Below are 21,835 nucleotides of genomic sequence, written 5' to 3' on the forward strand. Positions count from 1 at the left end.
AATGCATTATAACAGTGATTAAAATACATTATTATAAAAGACCAAATACTCGCCTGGTTGACTACAAGACTGTGATGGCAGTCTAGGGAGAAGGAGAATTAGTGGGAACGAATCTATGGAATGTGAGTAGCTGGGTTGTAAGACAGCTACCTGGGATCTGTATCGTGTCTTATTGATGTCGCTAGGTATCGCTGATGGATCTGAACTAACCTGGGGATTCCTTTGCCTTTTTATGTCGTTGGCTGCGGTGCCGCTGTCATTACGGTGATGCCAGTCATATTCATATATGGAGCTCCCGTCACTGCCCCCTGTCAGTCATGTCCAAAGATAGGGTCTATGATGTCAGGCCTGGATGTTTCGGTTAGCCCATATATGGAGCTTCCAGGAGGGGTCTATGATGTCATACTGTACATGAGCATGTCAGTTATCTCCATATATGGTGATGTCAGGATGAATAGGTTAGTTATCTCCGTATATGGGGTTCCGGGCCTCCTGAACACGGTCTAGCTCGTGGTGGTATCCATTTATGACTAATGGTGGCAAGTATGCTTGAAACGTTCAACGTTAATCGCTAAGAAGACGGTGGCAGCCCAACTTGAAGAGAATTTCCACCTCTGTACCCGGAGACCTGAAACTTTCTGTCATCATTGGTGTGTTTAATGTGTTTGCTCCAGCCATGAGGAGAGTAAATGTATCCTTATGTAACAGTGTGACAGTCTGCTAATGAGGGCTTGTCTCTGTTTCCTCCCAGAAGCCATTAGTTGCAGGATTCATCCTACTATGCTAAGGCGTTTCTCTCACACACACACACACACACACACACACACACACACACACACACACACACACACACACACACACACACACACACACACACACACACACACACACACACTCTGATATTGTGTGTTTTACTTTCCTGGAGACGGAGATGGTGTGTTGCATATCAGAAATGTTTGATGGCTTTAGATAACGTGTGTGTGTGTGTGTGATTATTAGCACTTGTTTCCCCCTGTCCCCGTTACAGAGGCTTTTGTTTGTTTAAAGGGGTAAAAATAACCCCAATTACCTGTGAAACTCTGCTATGCTCACAGCTTACTGACCATTAATAATGTGTGTGCATGCGGTGCATCAAACTGGACGAGTTGTTAACAAGCTATAGTAGATTATAGCAGATAGATAGCCCACCCCTTTCGACTTGTCATTGGATAGAACAGTCTTAGTTTTACAAAGTGTACAGTATGTGTAAGCATATTTTGTTAAGTTATTGTCCAATATCTAGATCTTACAACAAGAGCATAATTAAAACTATTGTTGCAATGGTTAACCATGCTAAAAACAAATCACATCAGTAACCCCAAGTTGTATAAAAAGACACCAAAGTGTGAATGCATGGCTGGAGCCAAAGCACTCTGAGCAGTGTTGACATTCATCAGTTTAAGGTGTAAACCTCTAGGCAGCTCTAATCAAATTGGATGGTTCCCATATGCAATCAATCCAGTCTCACACTGGTGCATTCCAGCTCGTCACTCACACTGAGGGGCAGTTATTCCTGGCGGCTCAAACCATGGTATGTCAACTTGGTCTGACTCATTGGCTAAAGCTATAGATCTGTTTTGAAGATGTACATAGATCTATTTGTACATCTCTGCTTAATTTACTTATTAAACCCCTGGCGTGGCAGGGTGCTGGATGTTGCTTACCTACACACCCCATTAATCCAACAGTGAGCCAATAAAGACTTGTAGATTTAAGCTACACTATACAATCCTCCTATGATTCTACAAAGATTCTGCCCGGTTCTCCTCAGTGGCTGGAGCAATTGCTCTGCATTTGCACACAGCCATTGACCATTACCATGTGCACGGAACACCAAAGCCCGTTTTTTCGCTTTCCCCAAATGTCAGCTGTTTATTAGCGTTTTTGTGTTTGCTGGCTCCCGGGTTGACAAATCATGTGCGTGAAACAAGCGCCAGTGTTGCTACATCCGTGAAAAAAGCGTGGGTGCTCATATCCCCCCACGGGTATGGTCTAGTTGTTTTTAATTTCATTAAGTTCTTGAGCATGTAATGGACACATTGATTCCACTGGTGATTCATGATAAACAGTAGTTTCCCTGCTGCATGCCTAAAGGGCATAACAATTCCCTTTGCAGCCTTGTGTAGTGTGAAGTGCAGGGGTAAAAAGCTAAAGTTTAGCTTTTTAGACTGCATCTCTGGTGATGCTGTGGCCAATCAGGCCAATTGTGTTCGTCAGAGTGCCTGACTATGCCGAATAAGGAGCTGGAGGATTCGAACCCCAGTCTCCACTGTGGTGGGCAGGAACTTTACTCCTGCACCACCAGATGCTAATCATTGCATTATTGATGATTAAGCTTTGTTAAGTATGAGTGCAAAACTACTTATGTATGTCACTCTGTCATCAAATTTGTCCACCAAACTTGGGCTGAAACACAGCACCACGACGAGAATAAATACATTCATTTATAGATTTATACTAAAGATTAATACTAAGTTGTGCACAGGTGTCGCACACTGAAAATGGCATAATAGCAATGCGCAATGCTGCAATATGTTGTGAGCTCGTAGACCGGCTATTAGCGTTGCACGACACCCGTGCGCAACAACATTTAAATGAGGCTTAATATCTCTCGGCCAGGGAGAATACCCTGTTGGGAGACTCTTGGTTTCTCATGCGGTAGACCTTTGAATCCAGGTGGTTGTCACTCATGCACACTTATAGGTTGCCTTGTTAGTAATGTTTTTGGCAAAACAGTGACAACCAACCCTAAACCTGAGCATCATCCTGGTGACAAGGCTACTTTGGTCTGTCATGAACATCAGCATAACATGTCTACTGCCTCCCCTGCAGCTCTCCATGCATAACGACAGGAAACAAGGCTCAGAACGGCAGCATAAAGAAGCAAAGCTTTATCACACAGTGGAGCAATTAAATCCGTCCTGTTTGTCTATTAGAACGAAACAAAGCAGTGGTGTCAGCCACAGCCAGATTAATGAATGTCTACAATTAACTATGTAGGAGATAGAACTGAGATACACCAACAACGCCAAACTTACTTTGTGCCGTTATGCCTCCCTGGAGATGGAACATTGTCAGAACGCTGGAACAGCCTCATCTGTGTCCTTAATTGGAAGACGGTGGCATGTTTGCTGCTTTTGTAGCAAGAATGTTTTTTGAGCTGTTATCTTTTCAGAAAATATTCTATCTTTGTTCAGTGCTTCATACATGTTAGTGTTGCTTATTGTTATGACAATACAAGTAGCCCGGGTGTGTGCGTGTGTGTGTGTGTGTGTGTGTGTGTGTGTGTGTGTGTGTGTGTGTGTGTGTGTGTGTGTGTGTGTGTGTGTGTGTGTGTGTGTGTGTGTGTGTGTGTGTGTGTGTGTGTGTGTGTGTGTGTGTGTGGGTGGGTGTGTTATATACAATCAATAATTAATATAAATATATTAAAGCTAATGATGTGTAACATGATGATAGATGTTTTACTTTTTATGGTATTATTAGACAAACACAGGTTGTTTAGTTTGATTTGACCCCAGAACTTTTCTAGCGCTAGTCAGTGCACTGGTTGATAGACTGTACACTTTATATCATAGATATTCAACTGGCGGCCCGCGAGGAGCTTCCTTGTGGCCCCTGGCCATATTCCAAAAAAAACATGTTTTTTTTTCTTTCAATTTTTTATTTTTTTATTTTTTTATTTTCATAATTATTATTTATGTAAATATATGTTCGTTTTTATGTTATCAAATTTAAAACAGTACAAATTATTTACTTCATTAGTTCTTGAAAAGCCATCTTTCATTGGAATTTAACTTGCACGTGACTACCGGAACATTCCAGACATTCACGGGATGTGTGTCTGTCAACTTGTCCCAGGCCTGGTGTTTACCTCCAAAACAACACAAAATGAGCGGAGAAAAACGGCGAAAGATTGATGACGAAAACCGTCAATTCAACCCAAAATAGACTGACGATTACTTGTTTATCTTACCGTCGCACGCCAAAGCCAAACCGTTGTGTTTAATATGTGTAACTACCTTGTCAGCCTGCAAGGTTGAGAATATCAGGCGACATTTTGACACCAGGCATGCAGTTAAATGTAATGCAGAATACCCACCTGGAAGCAAATCTAGACGACTTAGAATAGAATTTCTAAAAACGTCATATGCTTCATCAACAACTAAAATCACCACTGCTGCTACAGCCCAAGAGAAGGCCACTGCTGCTTCCCTACGAGGTCATCGCGATTTGTTGTCTGCCTTTGAAAATAGCATGTCTGGACCAAAAATACATAGTAAAAAAAAAAGTACACAGGAGCCGAGATACAGCCTTTTTAAGTAATAAGTTAACCATGAAGTGAATGGAGCAGCAAATCTTCGGATCACGATATCTTGGGTTCTGAACATTTCCCCCCCCAAAACACAAAACAAAAACAAAACAGACGTATTATATTATACGTCAATAGTGCTCTGGGCAATAAAAAAATCGGACGTATTATACGTCAATGGCACTGGATTTAACAACAAAAATACAATACCAATAGGAAAATTATCAATTTAGTGTTCCTGGTGATTATTCTGAACTGTCTGCCTTGTGACTGGTGATGCAGCTGTACAAGCTGACAGAGATAACACATCTGAGCACCCTGCCTCTGAGCACCCTGCCTTTCCTTCTCAGGGAGGCAATCACACAACACACAAAACAATGTCAATGGCTTCATGGAGTGATCTTATGGTCCTTTGTGTGCAGGTGAAGCAGATTATGGAGGAAGCTGTGACTAAGAAGTTTGTCCACGAGGACAGCAGTCACATCACAGCCCTGTGCAGTAAGTACACACCTCCTGAGCAATAAGTCTCTCTCTCACTCACACACACACACACACACACACACACACACGCACGCACGCACGCACGCACGCACGCACGCACGCACGCACACACTCACACACACACACTCACACACACACAGCTGCTCAGCAGGTGACTTAGTGCTGAACCACTTGACGTCATGGTGCCTCTGACTGTGCTGTGCTGCTGCATCAATGGAAAGTTAATAATGGCAACGGAGTTAATGGAAGCTAATTTTAGAGGCTCTCTGTGAAAAATCTAGTTTCTGCAAGGCTGTGTGTGTGTGCGGTCCTCTGTGGAGCAGGGTTTTACTTTGGAATGCTTCCAGTACTAGGGGGGCAGTGTGGTGATGGTGGGGGGTGTTATATGTGGATGAGTCATACCTTTATTCCTCTGAGTTCCATAGTACAGCTGTAAGCCACAGAAACTTGTCTCAGATCAGTCGGGTGACCCTGTGACTACTGTGACAGTATACTAGAGTCTATGGTCAGTTTAAATGATTCAGAAGGGTGGCAACAAGGCAGAAACGGTTTTACTACTAGTTTTATGTAGTATTTGTAGTAGGTACTATATATGCTTTGGCATTTCCACCATACCAGAGAGCATATTGGAGAGAACGAGACAGATGCTGCTTTGCCAGATATAAGATCAGGACATTACGATTATTTAATTTCAGTGCAACTCCTGAAGTTACACTGAAGGCAGCCGCCACATTACAGTACAAAGCTTAAACTGCCTAATTGCTGCCTTATTAGGGATGTTATTGGTTCACCGTTTAACCAGTAACCGTTATGAAATTTGTAACTGTTTAATACTTGTTAAAGTAGGTTTTTTCCTTATCACCCAAATATATAGATATCGATACATGGCAGTACATCATATCGATATTTATATAAGTATTAGAACATTTTCATAAAAGGCGACAAAGAATAACCAGACTCAGGACACAGGCAGCCATGGATGTAATTAAATATCTTGTATTCAGACAGAGAGAGTGGGAAGGTTACAGTATCACAGGGTAGGCATCATCGGTCGTCGTCTCTCTCTGCGCCGTTAAACAGAGAAAGCACTGGACTTTAACAGTGTCCAGTAACATAAACATATGACATCATTGAAGATACATCAAGCGTCCAGCCGTCAGAGGAGTAGTCCTGCTATTGGTGGATCGTGATGAGTACGTCATCGTCAGATGAGGATGATGATGGTAGATGATGAAGATGATGATGATGGTGTGACAGTTTATCTTTGAACAAACAGCGTCGACATGTCTCGAACAACACGTTAGCCTCGGCTCTGACCTGTCTGGTCAGAGGTAACTTCGTGACACTGCGAGAAGGGTTATGCATTTGGAGCAGAACACCGAGATATGGTGTTCTTAAAACAATAGATAACCACAGAAAGGCCTGTAACTAATTTGACCTTGCATAGACAGAGACAGGAGAAATAGGGAGAATAGAGTACATGACAGAATTTAGGCCAAAATGACAGCATTATATTAATTTGACATTTAAAGCAGGTTTAAGACATTAGACAAATTATGATTAATCAAAATATTTCTATCAAGCCTACCTCTTGATCATGATTTGGATAGGGTCAAAGGGCTGATTGTACCTTGTGACATTATTCAAACCAAACCAGACACAGACAGGCTTACAGTGACTAAGTAAGGACACAGAGATTTCAAATGACCTAAAGGGCAAATGGATTGGAAGTACAAATATATTTTAAGGACTGTAGAATTTAAATCGAATTGTAGATTAATAAACCTTACATTGTGACAGAGTGGCTTAATGCCTTTGAAAAAATAAATGGTTAGTTATGTATTTAATATATATATATATATTATTAAAAAAAATGTAAGGGGTTGTATAAGTTAACAGATATTACTTTGAAAGGACTGTATATAATGGTTATTCATTCAATTAGGAAGTAAAACAGGGTTATATTTCATGAGATTTCGAGACCCATACGACAAAGTTTTTCCCGGGTATTACCTTTTGCTTAGTGGAGTCGTGTCTAGCTCTCCACCTGCAGCGTTCAGCAACAGCTGATTAACAATTCACATCTCCACTAACAAATAATTTTATTATAATTCAAAAATCTCAGCTAATGTACCGTTCCAAAACAAATCTTTTCAAAATATGTTTGGATGTAATCAATTTTTTTAGCACCTGTTATTGACCCATAGCCCGTTTTGGTTGATAGAGTGAGGGAAAATTGACCAGCCTGACAAGTTTTTGAAATTGGACTTTGACAAGACACCTACGTAACTGATCAAAGACGATTCTGGACAATTCAGATAAGAGAATTACCCCTCCTCGTGTTGAGCTGGTCCAGATACTTTAACAAGTTTTTAAGTATTTAAAATGTAACGGTACACTTCTGACCTGTATTTTTACTTTTTGGTAGTAGGGCTGTGTCTAGCCTTCCACCTGCGGCCTTTAGCAACAGTTGATTAACCATTCACATCCCCACTAACAAATAACTTTACTTTATTTAGGGAAAAACTCAGTGGAATGGCCCCAAAACCCAGGAAATACTTCCCGAATGTAATACTTCCTGTTTGCATGTATATGGGGTTTATTTTGGTAGGAGGAATCATGTTAATGGATTAAGTAAGTACAACCTGAGTAAATACAAACTGTTTGTGTAATTTTCAAATGTTTTCAATCTAAGTATATTCAGCAAATCAAATCAATTATTCATCTACAAATCTCTCCCCTTGTCACATTCAATGGAGGTGACATGGAAAAAAAACAAAATGGGTAATGGAGGTGACATGTAAAAGAAACAAATCAGATTTAAACACAATGGGAACATGAAAAATGTAAAAGAAAATATGGAAATATTTATTTGAGGTTCTATTCTGAAGGGTACATTCATTTCCACCGAGCTTAGGACAACTGTGAAAATGAATGACTCTTCACTGATTTATTCTTTTATCCTTCATCTAAACTAAAAACAAACAAATGCATTCCAGGATTCGTATCAATATGTAAATCAGTTGTGGGGTTGTACCCCACTTACCTCCGAGGTCAAACTATTTACAGCGTAATACGAATGGGCCTGGAACGTGAGGCATACTGTGTTTTGTTCTGAAAATAGACAAACAAAAAAAATGACAGTACAAAAGAAAACAAATAAAGAAATACATATATTCATATATCTATATACATATATATAATAATTTTAAACCTTCCAATACCCTCAGATACCTATAACCATACATGGCGTTACATCGTATGGATACAGAATATATGAAAGAATTATGATTAAAATGTTTAAAATTAAAATATAATGACAAAATTAAAATACACATATTCGTTGCGAAGAGTTAGAGTTAGATAAAGTACATCAAAATAAATTGAAAAGAAAACACAGACTTTGGAAAAAAATAAAATAGCAGATCTACAAGTTTTAGTCAAAAATGATCAAATATCTTTAAAACTTTAAAATAATTCTTCTTATTCATCATTAAAATGTTTCCAAAGAATAGTATAAAGAATATTATAATATTGTAATGTATTTAATCTAATATTCACTGATAAGTATTGAATTCAATGGAATGTGTAGGAGTGACCCTGATAAGTATTGAATGTAATGGAATCTGTAGAAGTGACGTGGTAAAGTGACGTGACAGGGAAGCTGATACTTCCTGTTGAATGAATTCTGGGTAATTGAGTCAAATGGAGTGTAAGAGAGACCATTAAAGAAAATCCAAAAAAATTAGAACTTATTATTTAAGGAATATGTCTATATAGACATGTCCATACATGTGGCGAGGGATGGAACTAGAATGGTCAAAATATGGTTACAGAGGTCTGAGTTTAAGATATAAGTACTGCTTCTTGCAGCAATGGAACCACAGAAAATAATCAGCATTCCTGGGTTGAGTTTATTAGTCGACTTAGTCTGTCTAGCAGACGAATGAGCTCTTGTGATTGCTTAAATCAACCATTTTTATCGATTAATGGTCTACCACACGTACAATAATTTATGAAAAACATATCCCCGAAAATCAATAATTTGTGAATGCAAGTCGACCAATATTCATAATCCTACAGAGTAAAATAGATATATTAGTTCTCGTGACAAACATTAACACAAAATTAATTTACGCGAATGACGAGGGGTCGCACACTTATCTACACTTGATCACCCTCCCCTGGTGTGAGACCAGCATAATGATTTATACATGTACCTAAAACGTTCTTATCGAACACCCAAAGTTTGGATCGGGGGTTATTCTAGATGATATGATCAGAGGTACACCATAAATCCATATACATATATACATACTCATACAGGGCGGAACCTAGCACAAGTATCTATATATAAATAAAGAACTGGAAATATTCAGAAATGAGAATATCCAGCTGCTTAGTCAAACCAGTGTAAAAAATATGGAGGATGTCCAGTACAGATCGTGTGCGGTTAATATAACCTTCTTACGTCATTATCCTACACTTTTTCATAGCACAAGAGGGCTGCCCTCACAAAAAATTACCCTGAGCATGTCAGTCAACAACTTGTCAACACATTAACAGCACAAAAGCAACTACGAGCAGCCTAAATGTTTACCGCGGAGAGGAAGGAAGAGAAAAAGAGAGAGAGAGAGAGAGATGGAGAGATGGAGAGAGAGAGAGATAGATATATAGTGAAATATTGTATTTTAAGAACGTTTAGTCTAGAATCTATTTATGGCAGTGGATACGGGCGCTCTAACAGACTATAGTTAAAGTTTGACACGCTCAAAGCCCTGAAAAGATTCCCCGTTCAAAAAGTTTTGAAGAACGAAAATAAATGATGAGTTATATAAGTGACCGTCTAGACCATATTATACAAAATATATATATTCAAGAATGTTTTTCATGAATTTAAAGGGGGTTATAAAACATTTTAGTTTAAATCAAAATTAATAAAATAAAATTAAATCAAAATTAAGGAGTAGTCTGTTCATAAAGTCTTGTTTGTGTAACATAAATGAAACAATATTACAATTAAAAGAAAAAGATTTAACTCTTGAAACGTAATGTCTAATGATTATCACAATCCCTCTTTTGACCCGACATAAAAGTCAGGAAAATGAGCGATTTGACCACAAATGGTATCTTGCAGTTATACCTATATATACACACATACATACATATGCCTGTCGATATACATATACCCACAGATACAAAGAACTACTGGTATTTATATCCATACGTACGCATCCTGCAGGCATCAAGGTAGACCCATGCACACATACTGTACGTATGTATATATATACAAAAAAAACACAGATCTACGATCTATAAAAAATATCTGTATTTAGAAAAAGGTTCACCAAAAGATTCCTTGTAAGCATTAATCTGATATAAAGGTTAGCGTTGTATTTTTAGCATGAATTCGTTTCGAGGTAGCGAGTTCTACAAGCTACTGTATGCTAGATGCTAGATGACCCCGGAAACATAAGCTACCGGAAATCGCCCCGGAAGTATAAGCCCGCAATGATTTATGGGAAATGAAGTCATCTATCTAACGGCAGGCTACAAGGAAATGAATTATGGAGCGCAACCGAGAAAGAGATAATTTTACTCTTCTCGCAGTCTCACCCACATTCATAAACATTCAAAGCATTCAAAGTATTTACAATTATCTGAATTTATGGAGCTTAAGGCAAAATATTTACTGGTTCAATGAATTAGAACAGAACAGAAGGTTCAAACGAAGGAATATAAAATTTATTATTAAGGCTTATTTTTAAAACTCTATATTAAATGGATTAGATGATTTTAATCTACAGTGGTCAAAATAAAACCGGTCAAAGGTAAAACATCTATATACGCTCAGAAAGAGACAGATAAGATATAGTAATCAATACGAAATCCACCGAAACAGAACGTAGTAACAACAAGCAGTAACCAGTATATAACAAAAGGACTGACTTGTGAATTATACATGTAGGTAAGAAATCGCTGAAACGACCTTAATAAATGACCACTAGATAAGAGAATTTATGAGACATTAGGAATGTCTTCCCAGGAATATAGGTGATAAAACATTTTTACTTGACTGACTCCCTGGCGGAGCTGTGTTAAACAGTAATTTAAAAACAGGCTTATAATTTATGAGACAAATCGTTCGGTAAAGACAATAAAATAAAAATAAAGAAAAAGGTATACTCATCAGATCAAGGTTTACATGGAGAAGTTACGTGGAGATCCCAATCACTGGACCATGGTAAAAATAAAAATAAAAAGATATACTCATCAAATCGATGGTTCAGGGATCCTGACCCCGATGGCTGGACCATCTGGAATTTGAGACATGTCGAGAGTCAAGGGGCAAGTCCAAAGGTCCAGCGATCGCGTCCAGGTCCAAAACAAAATAAAATAAAATAAAAATGTGATACTGTTCAAAGATAACCTTCATCTGAATAGAAGTGATAAATCGTTACACCCAGGGCTGGTTCGTTTGATACGTATTAAAACATGGTCTGCCAGGGGAAGAGAGTCTGACCGTACAGTTCCGGTCAATAGCTCAGTTCCCCCCGTCCACCCTGTTTTAAACATATCCGGCTTCGATCGGACCAATTGTTAAAGTAGGTTTTTTCCTTATCACCCAAATATATAGATATCGATACATGGCAGTACATCATATCGATATTTATATAAGTATTAGAACATTTTCATAAAAGGCGACAAAGAATAACCAGACTCAGGACACAGGCAGCCATGGATGTAATTAAATATCTTGTATTCAGACAGAGAGAGTGGGAAGGTTACAGTATCACAGGGTAGGCATCATCGGTCGTCGTCTCTCTCTGCCATTAAACAGAGAAAGCACTGGACTTTAACAGTGTCCAGTAACATAAACATATGACATCATTGAAGATACATCAAGCGTCCAGCCGTCAGAGGAGTAGTCCTGCTATTGGTGGATCGTGATGAGTACGTCATCGTCAGATGAGGATGATGATGGTAGATGATGAAGATGATGATGATGGTGTGACAGTTTATCTTTGAACAAACAGCGTCGACATGTCTCGAACAACACGTTAGCCTCGGCTCTGACCTGTCTGGTCAGAGGTAACTTCGTGACACTGCGAGAAGGGTTATGCATTTGGAGCAGAACACCGAGATATGGTGTTCTTAAAACAATAGATAACCACAGAAAGGCCTGTAACTAATTTGACCTTGCATAGACAGAGACAGGAGAAATAGGGAGAATAGAGTACATGACAGAATTTAGGCCAAAATGACAGCATTATATTAATTTGACATTTAAAGCAGGTTTAAGACATTAGACAAATTATGATTAATCAAAATATTTCTATCAATACTAATGGCTAAACTGATTATTATTATTTAATTTCATTATTTTGGTGAAAACACTTTTTTATGCCTGATTTATACTTTGTTGCATCAAAGCAAAAATAGCATGTCTACAAGCTCAAAATGTGTCACGCCGTGATTGGCCTTAAAATGTGTAGGCGCATAATGCTATCTTAGAGAGAAGTTGGAAAAGGATTGCACCGTAGACCAAGCTCTGGCCTCATCTAAATTACAACACATTCCCCCAGCTCAGCATCGCCCTGCTATTTAAAGAGTGCATTAGATAGTAGATAGATCTATAGGCGGGTTCACAACGCACACACTGCTTGCATAAAATCTATATGTATTTGCGACCGTAGGTCGCACTTACTACAGAAAGCTGCTCCAGGTGTCCGTCCGTCACTCCGTCACTCCGTCACACACGTCACACTTTTGCCCTGCTCATATCTCCGCACCCATTGCCCCGATCCATGCCACATTTTGCACACACACTCCTTACCTGCCAAACTACACCCTCCAAGGACCCCCGGAGCTCCAGGGACCCCCAGCTGCCTCGGGGACCCCCAAGTGTAAAAAATGAGCACATGTGGACAAACTACCAAATGACCATCCCAACGGGGCTGCTCACGGGGCATTCCCGGGGACCACCCACTCCTGGTGCTCCAGAACGGATGCAAAAGTGGTGGCGCCCCCAGTGGAGGACCCCCTGCCACTGCAGCTCACATAAAATGCCGTAACTCTTAGACCACCAAACAAAACTATCCATTGCCCACACAACTAGGAACCAATCGCCGTTACAGCCCTCTTCTGTATACATGTGACCTACGGTCGCTTATCTCCCGATTAGGGAGTCTTACTGGTAGTAGAGGCCCCAGGAATCTTGATGTCATGGTGCCTTTTCCACAGTTCACTGGGAGGGGCGAGGACAGGGTTCCGTTCACATTGACCACCTGTTCTCTTCCCTCCAGTTAGCTTGCAGATGTGCTATCAAAACCGATTGCTCTCAGCTTATTCAACAGGATGCAATGATTTAAAGTGTTTAACGCCTTTTTGGAGGTCCAGTAAGACCATGCCACAGACAGTACTTGCCCATGTCTATCTATTGATGTAGTCGTATAAGTATAGTTGGTATGTGTCTGCGGAATGTGATTTTCTGAAAAATATTTTCAATCCAATGTGAGCCTAAATTAACTTGTAGTCCTTTAACTAATTCGTTCACATATTTCTAGTTTGCGTACATATTTTTTACATTATGCTGGTCCCGACCAGCCGGCAAGATGTCTTCCACCTAATGGTGGGCCAGGAACAGTACAGCACAAGGATTAAACCGTCAGTCTGTTTTAATTATAGATGTTCAAAACTTGATCCAGTGTTATTGGAGAGCTGTCTTCCACACCATCATCTTCCTCATGGCAGAGTCACTATCTCCTTCGTCAGCACTCCCTTAATAGTGGTAATCATAGAAGCCACGGAGGGATTGTACTCTACCTCCACCCAAAGCTATTGTAGATTTCTATTTGCATAGTTTAAATCAATTTTCAATGGGCTGTCATTTGGGAATACGGGTGTGCTCATACAGAGAAAGATTACAAGCGGGGGAAAAGCCGTGGAGAAAAGGTTTAAGGCAGGATCATTTTTCGAATAGCTTTTTCCCCACGAAAAAGAATTATAGAAATAAATTGGTCAATTGTGGTACAGCACAATTTTCATCTCCAATATTGATCCATAAAACATTTGATTCTGTGAAAATAGATATTTGAATGATACTATATTTAATAAATACCCTTTGTTTTGCGTTTTTCAAAAAAATTAAAAAACTAAAGGTTTTATGGTCCTGATTCACCAGGAGCCTGATGGCTTGGTTCCAGGCTTAAAATAATGAATATAAATGTTTGGAAATCTCTATGGGAAAAATGTATGGGCTTTTTGTTTGTTAAAGGCCTTCCACTGTAAATAATGCTGCACAGAACTTTAGTCGCTTTGGATCCATTTCTTTATGTTCACCAAAAAAGAGATCTTTGCTGGCGAGTTGTGCCTCAGCAACCACTGCTGGTGGTACTGTAGCAGACCAGCCCCTTTCATCCACCTGCCCTCCCATCCACCTGTCCTTCCATCCAGCAACAACACAGAGACTTCTTGTTTTCCTTCATTTCAGTGTGTCTGGTTACTGTGTGTGCGTGTGCGCATGTGAGTGTGGCCTATAGAGAAAGAGGAGGCTCAATGCAGCGACTCAGCCATGATACATGGAAGCTGTTATCACTGAGCCTTCAATGATGCATTCACATTGAAACGTCCGTTTCCGTTCAGTAGCTTCTCACAGAGTGCCTTCCATAATATACATATGTCATCATGTTCAGTTGTTGATTGAGGCGGTGGGTATGCTCTCTCATCTGGAAAACAATTTTAAATGAACATTTGTCACATCCAGGCAACTTTAGAGTGGATTGGAGTAACATTCAACAAGGTTATGGCAGATGGCTCTGTAGGGTATCACTTTACAGATGGTTATTGAGAGTTGTCCCCCAAGCAGAGGGACGTTATCTACAGTATGCTCACGTTGTCCCTGCCGGCCCGGCAGGCCCAGTCGTCTATGACGTCACTGTGGCGGTCGGCTAATCAGTCTTCTGATGCAGTGGGGGCTCCTGGGAAAGATGAGAGGTCAGGTACTAATGAGCAGAGCTGATGTCATGGCAGGGGGGAGTCACTGAAGGCCCCTTCCCCGTTGGCATTGCTCTTGATGCCTGTTAATTCTGCCATATTCACTAATGAATGACGGATTAATGGCATTGTTTCATTACAGAGCAGTGAGCGGAAGGGAGGGGTGTCTTTTTAGCGGTGCCAACCGCTCTACATTTGACTTTGACTCCGTGTCTGTGTGTCTGTGTGTCCGTATGAGCCCGGGATGAGCACGGCAAAGAAGCAACACATACAAACACACGCACACACACACACACACACACGGACTTGGAGATTGCCTATGCCATCTCTCCTCTCATTGGCCACTCGTGCCACTGGTTATCAACGAGGGGTCCAGGGACCCCCAGCGTATGTTATGTCCGTCCGCCCGTATGAGCACGGGATGAGCACGGGATTTTAAACAGCTATAACTCCAGTTTGCAGCATGCCACCAAGTCCAAATTTGGTATGTGGACTTAGACCACCAATAGGGACGAGCATGAATTGCTGAAGCCCCGCCCCCTCTGTCTTCCCATTGGCTGGCCTTTAAACAGCCATAACTCAAGTTCGCAGCATGCTACGGAGTACAAATTTTGTACATGGACTAAAACCACCAATAGGGACAAACTGTAATTAATTAAGCCCCGCCCCCTCTGTCTGCCCATTGGCTGGGCTTTAAACAGCCATTATTCCAGTTTGCAGCATGCTACCAAGTACAAATTTGGTAAGTGGACTCAGACCACCAATAGGGACGAACTGAAATGAGTTAAGCCCCGCCCCAAAGGCACCGCTTCCTTCACACAGGGTGTGATTTTTGCTTGTGCATGAGATGAAAAAAAAAAAGTCATACTCTAAAGGGCACCTTGTGTAACGTTGTTGATTTTGCATGGCAGGGCACATTGGCAGTTTTTCTGCACTTTATTGATAGGCATAGTGTAGAGAGACAGGAAGCGGGGAGAGAGAACCAGACATGCAGCAAAGGTTCGCCTGTCCCGGGAATCAAACCGAGGACTCGCTGTGAGGCATCAGAGCATCTGTATGTGGAACTACATGCCCTAACCACTCTGATAATGGCGCTTCCGAAATGGGGATTTTTTTTCAGGATGGTTTGACGGACTGGTTAAGGCAACAGTCCAATCCTAAAGTCCACCCTCACAGGCTGTAATGCATCACACACACACACACACACACACACACACACACACACACACACACACACACACACACACACACACACACACACACACACACACACACACACACACACACACACTCACACACACACTCACACTCACACTCACACTCACACACACAGGAAAATGGTCCTCACAACATTGATTTGTCAAACTCTACTACAGTATACTACATATTGGTTCTATGGTTCTCAAAAGTATGGAAAGATACGCTCTGACACAATTTATAATTACAAATGAGGCATTTAGTAGATGCTCTTAATCCAGAGCGATTTACAGTAAGCAAGGAAAACACAAGGTAATACATCTAATCTAATGCATAGAAATTATAATCTAAGATCATCATAGGTAAACCAAGAACCTATCATCAGTTTAAACAGTAGAATATCCTAAATATCTTTTATCTGTACATTGAAACTATACACACACTAGGATGCCAGGTCTGCAAATGACCTGGCATCTGTCTACATAACATGCTATCTAAATTACATTTTAGCCTTTGCTGGACACAGCCCGTTAAACTCTTCATCTGTCTGATAATGCAAATGTGGCTATGCGCCCTAAGAGACATGCATCTATTCAATTGTGTGTGTATGTGTGAAAGCACTGTGCTGTCGTGGCAGTGTGATGTGAGCCAAGCTAAGTGCATTATGCCCAGAGCAGGACCACTTCTAGTCACGACTTAGCTGCGCTGTCTGACAGACCTCCAGAACAGTCCTGCATTAACTCATTAGAGCTGCCTAATTCCCCACCGATGCTGTCACCTATCTCTGATACGTGGGCTATCTGCTGCTCTTCAACTGCAATGTTGCTACTCCTTTTTCTCTTGACATTAGGACCCCAATTTTGTGCAAGGATGTCCACTCCAGGTAGGCAAAGGGACACAAGTGCTTCCTCAAAAATACTGATTCACAAGCCCCAAAATGGGTTGGAAGTTTAGTTTATTAAAAAGGTTATCAAAACGACCTGTTATTACATCACATCCATGTTTTGTGTTTAGATTTCAAATGGAGGCAATAATTACAGCTTCCTGATTGACTTAAATGAGCCACGCAATAGAGACAATGATTCACAATGTGTTGGCATCTGAATACTCTGGCAGCTGAGATTGCATTTCTCAGCGATTAGTCTAATATTTCTGGTGTTGTGTGTGTGTGTTTAACAGGAGGGGCTGACTTCCAAATTGTGCTGCTGCAGCATTTCAAAATGCGGTCGTGGATTTAAGGGGGGAAAATTAAGGGGGGGAAAAAATCTTCTGCAGACATATAAAACAGACTAGATGAATGAAATGTTTAATTACTTGGACTGGGCATGACATTGATTTGTAAATGTAGTCATTCAGTTACTCATGACTCATATCGGTGTATTTCTTTACTACGCATATAAAGGGACTATTTCACCTCAGACAACACTTCCTATCAAAGTTCAGTCCAAACTGAATGAGGTAGAAATGGAAACCCCTCGTCTCATTCCCCCTGAGCATTTCTGTCTTACATAGCTCCCTCTCTCTCTGTCATCATCTGTTTCCTTCTCCTCTATTTCTGTCCATACATGTGCCTGTGGCATCTGTTCAGTGGCAGGTCATCACATGACCCCGAGCTTCCTAATTAGCCAATTAGCAGCACCAGACCACATGCTGATGTTGGCAGACTAACCCCCAAGCCTCCATCAGATTCACAGCCACCTGCAAACATCTTCTCTGAGAGAAATCCTATCCTAAGAAAGCCTATACCTTCTCCACCTTAGTGCGGTACGAGGTGTCAAAAAAACTGCTCCCGTAGGATTTTTGTGCTAACATATATTTTTTCCAATCCGTCGGCTTCACGGATTGGTGGAGCGTAACGTTTGTGCCGCTAAGACAGTATAATTCCCTGATTGGCTAACCCGACCGTCGGCATAACTGATTGGCAGAGCTTAGCAAAATATTTGTGCCGTATAGCAGTATAAATGACTTGCATCGTTCCCGCCATCCTTAAAGGAGAAATCCGGACATGTTAAGTGTTCTCTTTGATGTGTCGCTAATCACTCACCAACATTGAAAGGGACGTCGAGTTATTTCAGAGATTCCCCTTCGTCCAGTCTGGCGAGCTAGCCTGGTAAACCCTCCCTCCGGAAATCTCATTTCCATTTGATTTCAGGAGAGAGTCTGGGCTGAACCGCCTTTCCGCAATAATCGCTCTGTTCTCCGAACCGACGAGCCTATCAGCGTCGTCGCACATCGTTCTGTGATTGACAGCGACAGTTGGCCAATCAGGTGGCGAGTTCGAGTGAGCCCGAATGAAGCCGAGTGCAGCCTGACTGGGGCCGACAAAAGACGAACGGCAGCCATTGTTGTTGTCCGAGTGCCTTCACTGTTTACTTTAGTTTTTAAAACGGTCTCAAACTTCTTTTTTGAGGCACGGAATTTACTATTAAGATATCGTTTGGATAGAATTTAATTGTTTAACTTCATATATGTGGTCAATTAATCATGACAGAGCCTATTTAAAAATATAAATTTAGAGAACCGGCAGGGGCGGGGAGTGACACGCATGTATCCCAATAAGGCAACCTATTTTCGGCATGGCCGTCCCAAAAGTCCCGTTGCGTCACATAGTCTGGAGCTCGTCAAAATGAACTGCTGATTGGCTGAAGGGGAAAAACGATCATTGGTTGAAGGGGTTGTCAGTCAACAGTATTACTCCCGCCCAACTCCAGCCCACAGCGATTATTGCAAAAAGGCGGTTCAGGCCAGACTCTCTCCTGAAATCAAATGGAAATGAGATTTCCGGAGGGAGGGTTTACCAGGCTACTGGCGAGCCCCTCCGTTGGCATAATGGGAGGCGCGTGGAAGGCTGAACTTCGCCTAATATAACCAATGCAAAGTTAGTTTTTTCTCTACTCCTGCTCATTGTTGAGTGTCATGATACTCAAACATGCAGTGAATGTCGCAAACGAGCGACCATTCGTGCAGAACGAGATGACGCAGGTTGCTTGTTTCTTCCATAGACGCCAGGTTCTATGGAAGAAACAAGCAACCTGCGTCATCTCGTGACATTCACTGCATGTTTGAGTATCATGACACTCAACAATGAGCAGGAGTAGAGAAAAAACTAACTTTGCATTGGTTATATTAGGCGAATTTCAGCCTTCCACGCGCCTCCCATTATGCCAACGGAGGGGCTCGCCAGACTGGACAAAGGGGAATCTCTGAAATAACTCGACGTCCCTTTCAATGTTGGTGAGTGATTAGCGACACATCAAAGAGAACACTTAACATGTCCGGATTTCTCCTTCAATATGTAATACATTACAATTACAATTTGGTTATTTATCATTACCACACATCATCTTACAGGTACATCAGTACCTCAACAGCTTCCAAAAAGCTACAGATCTGCAAGGACGGTACATTATCAGCTCTTGGAGGGATTGCCTTGAGGTCAAATGAGGTCTGAAGCTACGTAACTTGATTGAGTTGCGTGGTGGAGACATCCGTTCAAAGAGAAAACACCATTGAAGAGTCTGGTTTCATCAGTGCTTGTGTCAGGTGGGGCAAAGAATATTCTACAGTTTGCAGAAAAGGGCCACAAGCGTATGATGTATGGTGCTGTTGATGGAACCCTGTACATCCCCACAGAGAAAGACAGTCTGATGCATCTAGTTGAAGATGCCAAGGCGCGAGTCCCTTGAAGTTGTTGATGTGATGCAGGAATATCCTCAAGGTGTCCTACAGCGATGGAGGAAGATCTTTCTGTCAAAGTTCTAATAGTTGACATTCAGCAAACGCATCAAAACGATGATGGCTGGCTATGATGAGGGTCGAGTTGACGTTGATCAATATATGGAGCGAGTTGATATAGGTCAAGTCTTAATAAAGAATAAGACTCGACAGAATGACTACATTCTGTAAAATATTAAATCCATCCTGAGATGAAGCTCACTATGTCGATCAAGGAACTCCTATCTGCATCAAAAGACATGTGTGTTAGGCCAGGAGTATTTCTCTATGGACAGTTCTTTCCTGCTGGTTGTTGTACTGTATATGATACCTTCATCAAGGGACATGCTCAATCACCTGCCTTGCATGGTGGAGACTGTGCAAACTGTATGTATGTAAATTACTTCAACACCTGTGTTGATGAAGTAAAAATGCTGTTAATAAACAGAATACTAATAAAGAACACTTCAACACTTAGACACTTTGTGAGTTGGACCATTAGTGGGATACTGTACATAGCGATATGGTGTCTACAAAGGGTCCAATGGCGAGGAGGTGCACTGAAATAGGTAAAAGACACTTCCAGGTGCTTTGAAAGTACATTAAACTAGAAAACAGGTCTCCGCCAGGTTGGGTTGCCTACTCAGGGCTCGCAAACTTTGGAAAGCAGGCATAGCCAATTGTATTGGAATCTGAAAATGCTGATACATCTTGATTAGAATACGCCATAGATAATGTGTACCGATTTGTGTGAGTTTCAAGGACTAGTATCAAAAACTGTGTTTTGAAGAAAACGTGAAATGGTGGAAAATCTGGCCCAAATGGCCTATATGGGGAGAAGCGTTATGATCCAAGGAATCCATGAAAAGAAATGTTGATTGTACAATCCACGGTTCAAGAGTTCTAGGCCAACATGTGAAGCAGCCTTTTATAGCGCCACGATGAGGTAGTTGTGAAGAATCTGTGACAGAGGTTATTCTTTGGCCTACTGGGAGTGTGAGTGCAAAGTTTCACACTGATTGGTCCATTGGAGCTAGGGATTTGTTGCTCATAGACTGACACACGGACTGACACAGGGACGGATGGACAGGAGCGAAAACATAGTCTCCGGCCTTCAGCCTGCCGGACACAATAATCCCAGTATACTTACTGGGATTAAGTATAAGTGTAAACATACACTAAATTTCTATTATTAAAAAAATGGTTAGCAAATTGCTGAAATAGATGCAAGAATAGTTTTGAGAGGGTCAAAATTGAAGTGACCCCTGCCCAGAAATCGAGGGAGGGGTCTGAATATTTGATGACAGTTTGGTCCCTTTAAAAGCCAAAACGGCAGCAAAAAATCACACCCAGTGTGAAGTGAGCGGTGCTATTTATGAGTTATTCATTGCATCATGCATCTCGGTAGCCAATCGCAGCACGTCCTGCGAAGTGACGTGCTTACATTTTTTACATTATTATTAATTTCATCATGCGTCTCGCTAGCCAATCACAGCACGTCACACTGGGTGTGATTTCTTTTTTTTAAGCCTATAGGCGTGTTTTCCACAGCATGGCGTCACAGCGAAAGACGAATTTTCTCGACGGAAAGAAAAACTTTCACCACGGATGGGTCCTAAACCCTCTTATAGGAACGGTTGCACCACTCAAAAACAAAACTATTTTAGCAATAAAATCCTACGGGAGTACATCTCATACCGCACTACCTTGTTTGGTTTTGTTGCTTTGGTTGTTTTCTCACACATTCATACACTTGCATGCGCTGCGTTTTCTCTGAACTAACAAATTACTGTTGACATTCCCAAGTAATGTGAGCAAGTATAGGGCATAGGGCATTTGTGGATCCACAGATTGAAACCCCATTAATTTTTCCCTCTAGAGATTCCGAAATTTTTTATATTCATTATTTTAAGCCTGGAACCAAGCCATCCAGGCTCCTGGTGAATTCATGACCATAAAACCTTTGATTCCGTGTCAAATTATTTTTTTAATATTTAATTATATATACTATCTTTTTTTACGGTTTTCAAATATTGTTTGACACAGAATCAAATGGCTTGCTTAAAATAATTAATATAA

At 41.0% G+C, this 21,835-nt stretch overlaps 1 protein-coding gene across 3 annotated transcripts in view; it reads left to right on the forward strand.

Moving 5' to 3' along the window:
- The window catches only part of sgsm2 (small G protein signaling modulator 2), a 126,342-nt gene that overhangs the window by 7,114 nt on the left and 97,393 nt on the right, over positions 1-21,835 (forward strand). For all 3 annotated transcript variants that reach the window (XR_014601379.1, XM_084065546.1, XM_084065547.1), the window contains exon 2: positions 4,771-4,846. Coding sequence is in view for 2 of the 3 variants with exons in the window: in XM_084065546.1 (XP_083921672.1) it covers positions 4,771-4,846 (76 nt within the window). In the remaining variant the exon portion in view is untranslated. The remainder of the gene's footprint in view (positions 1-4,770; positions 4,847-21,835) is intronic.

The sequence above is a fragment of the Gymnoscopelus microlampas genome (assembly GCF_963454915.1).
Source record: "Gymnoscopelus microlampas genome assembly, chromosome: 8".
NCBI lineage: Eukaryota > Metazoa > Chordata > Actinopteri > Myctophiformes > Myctophidae > Gymnoscopelus > Gymnoscopelus microlampas.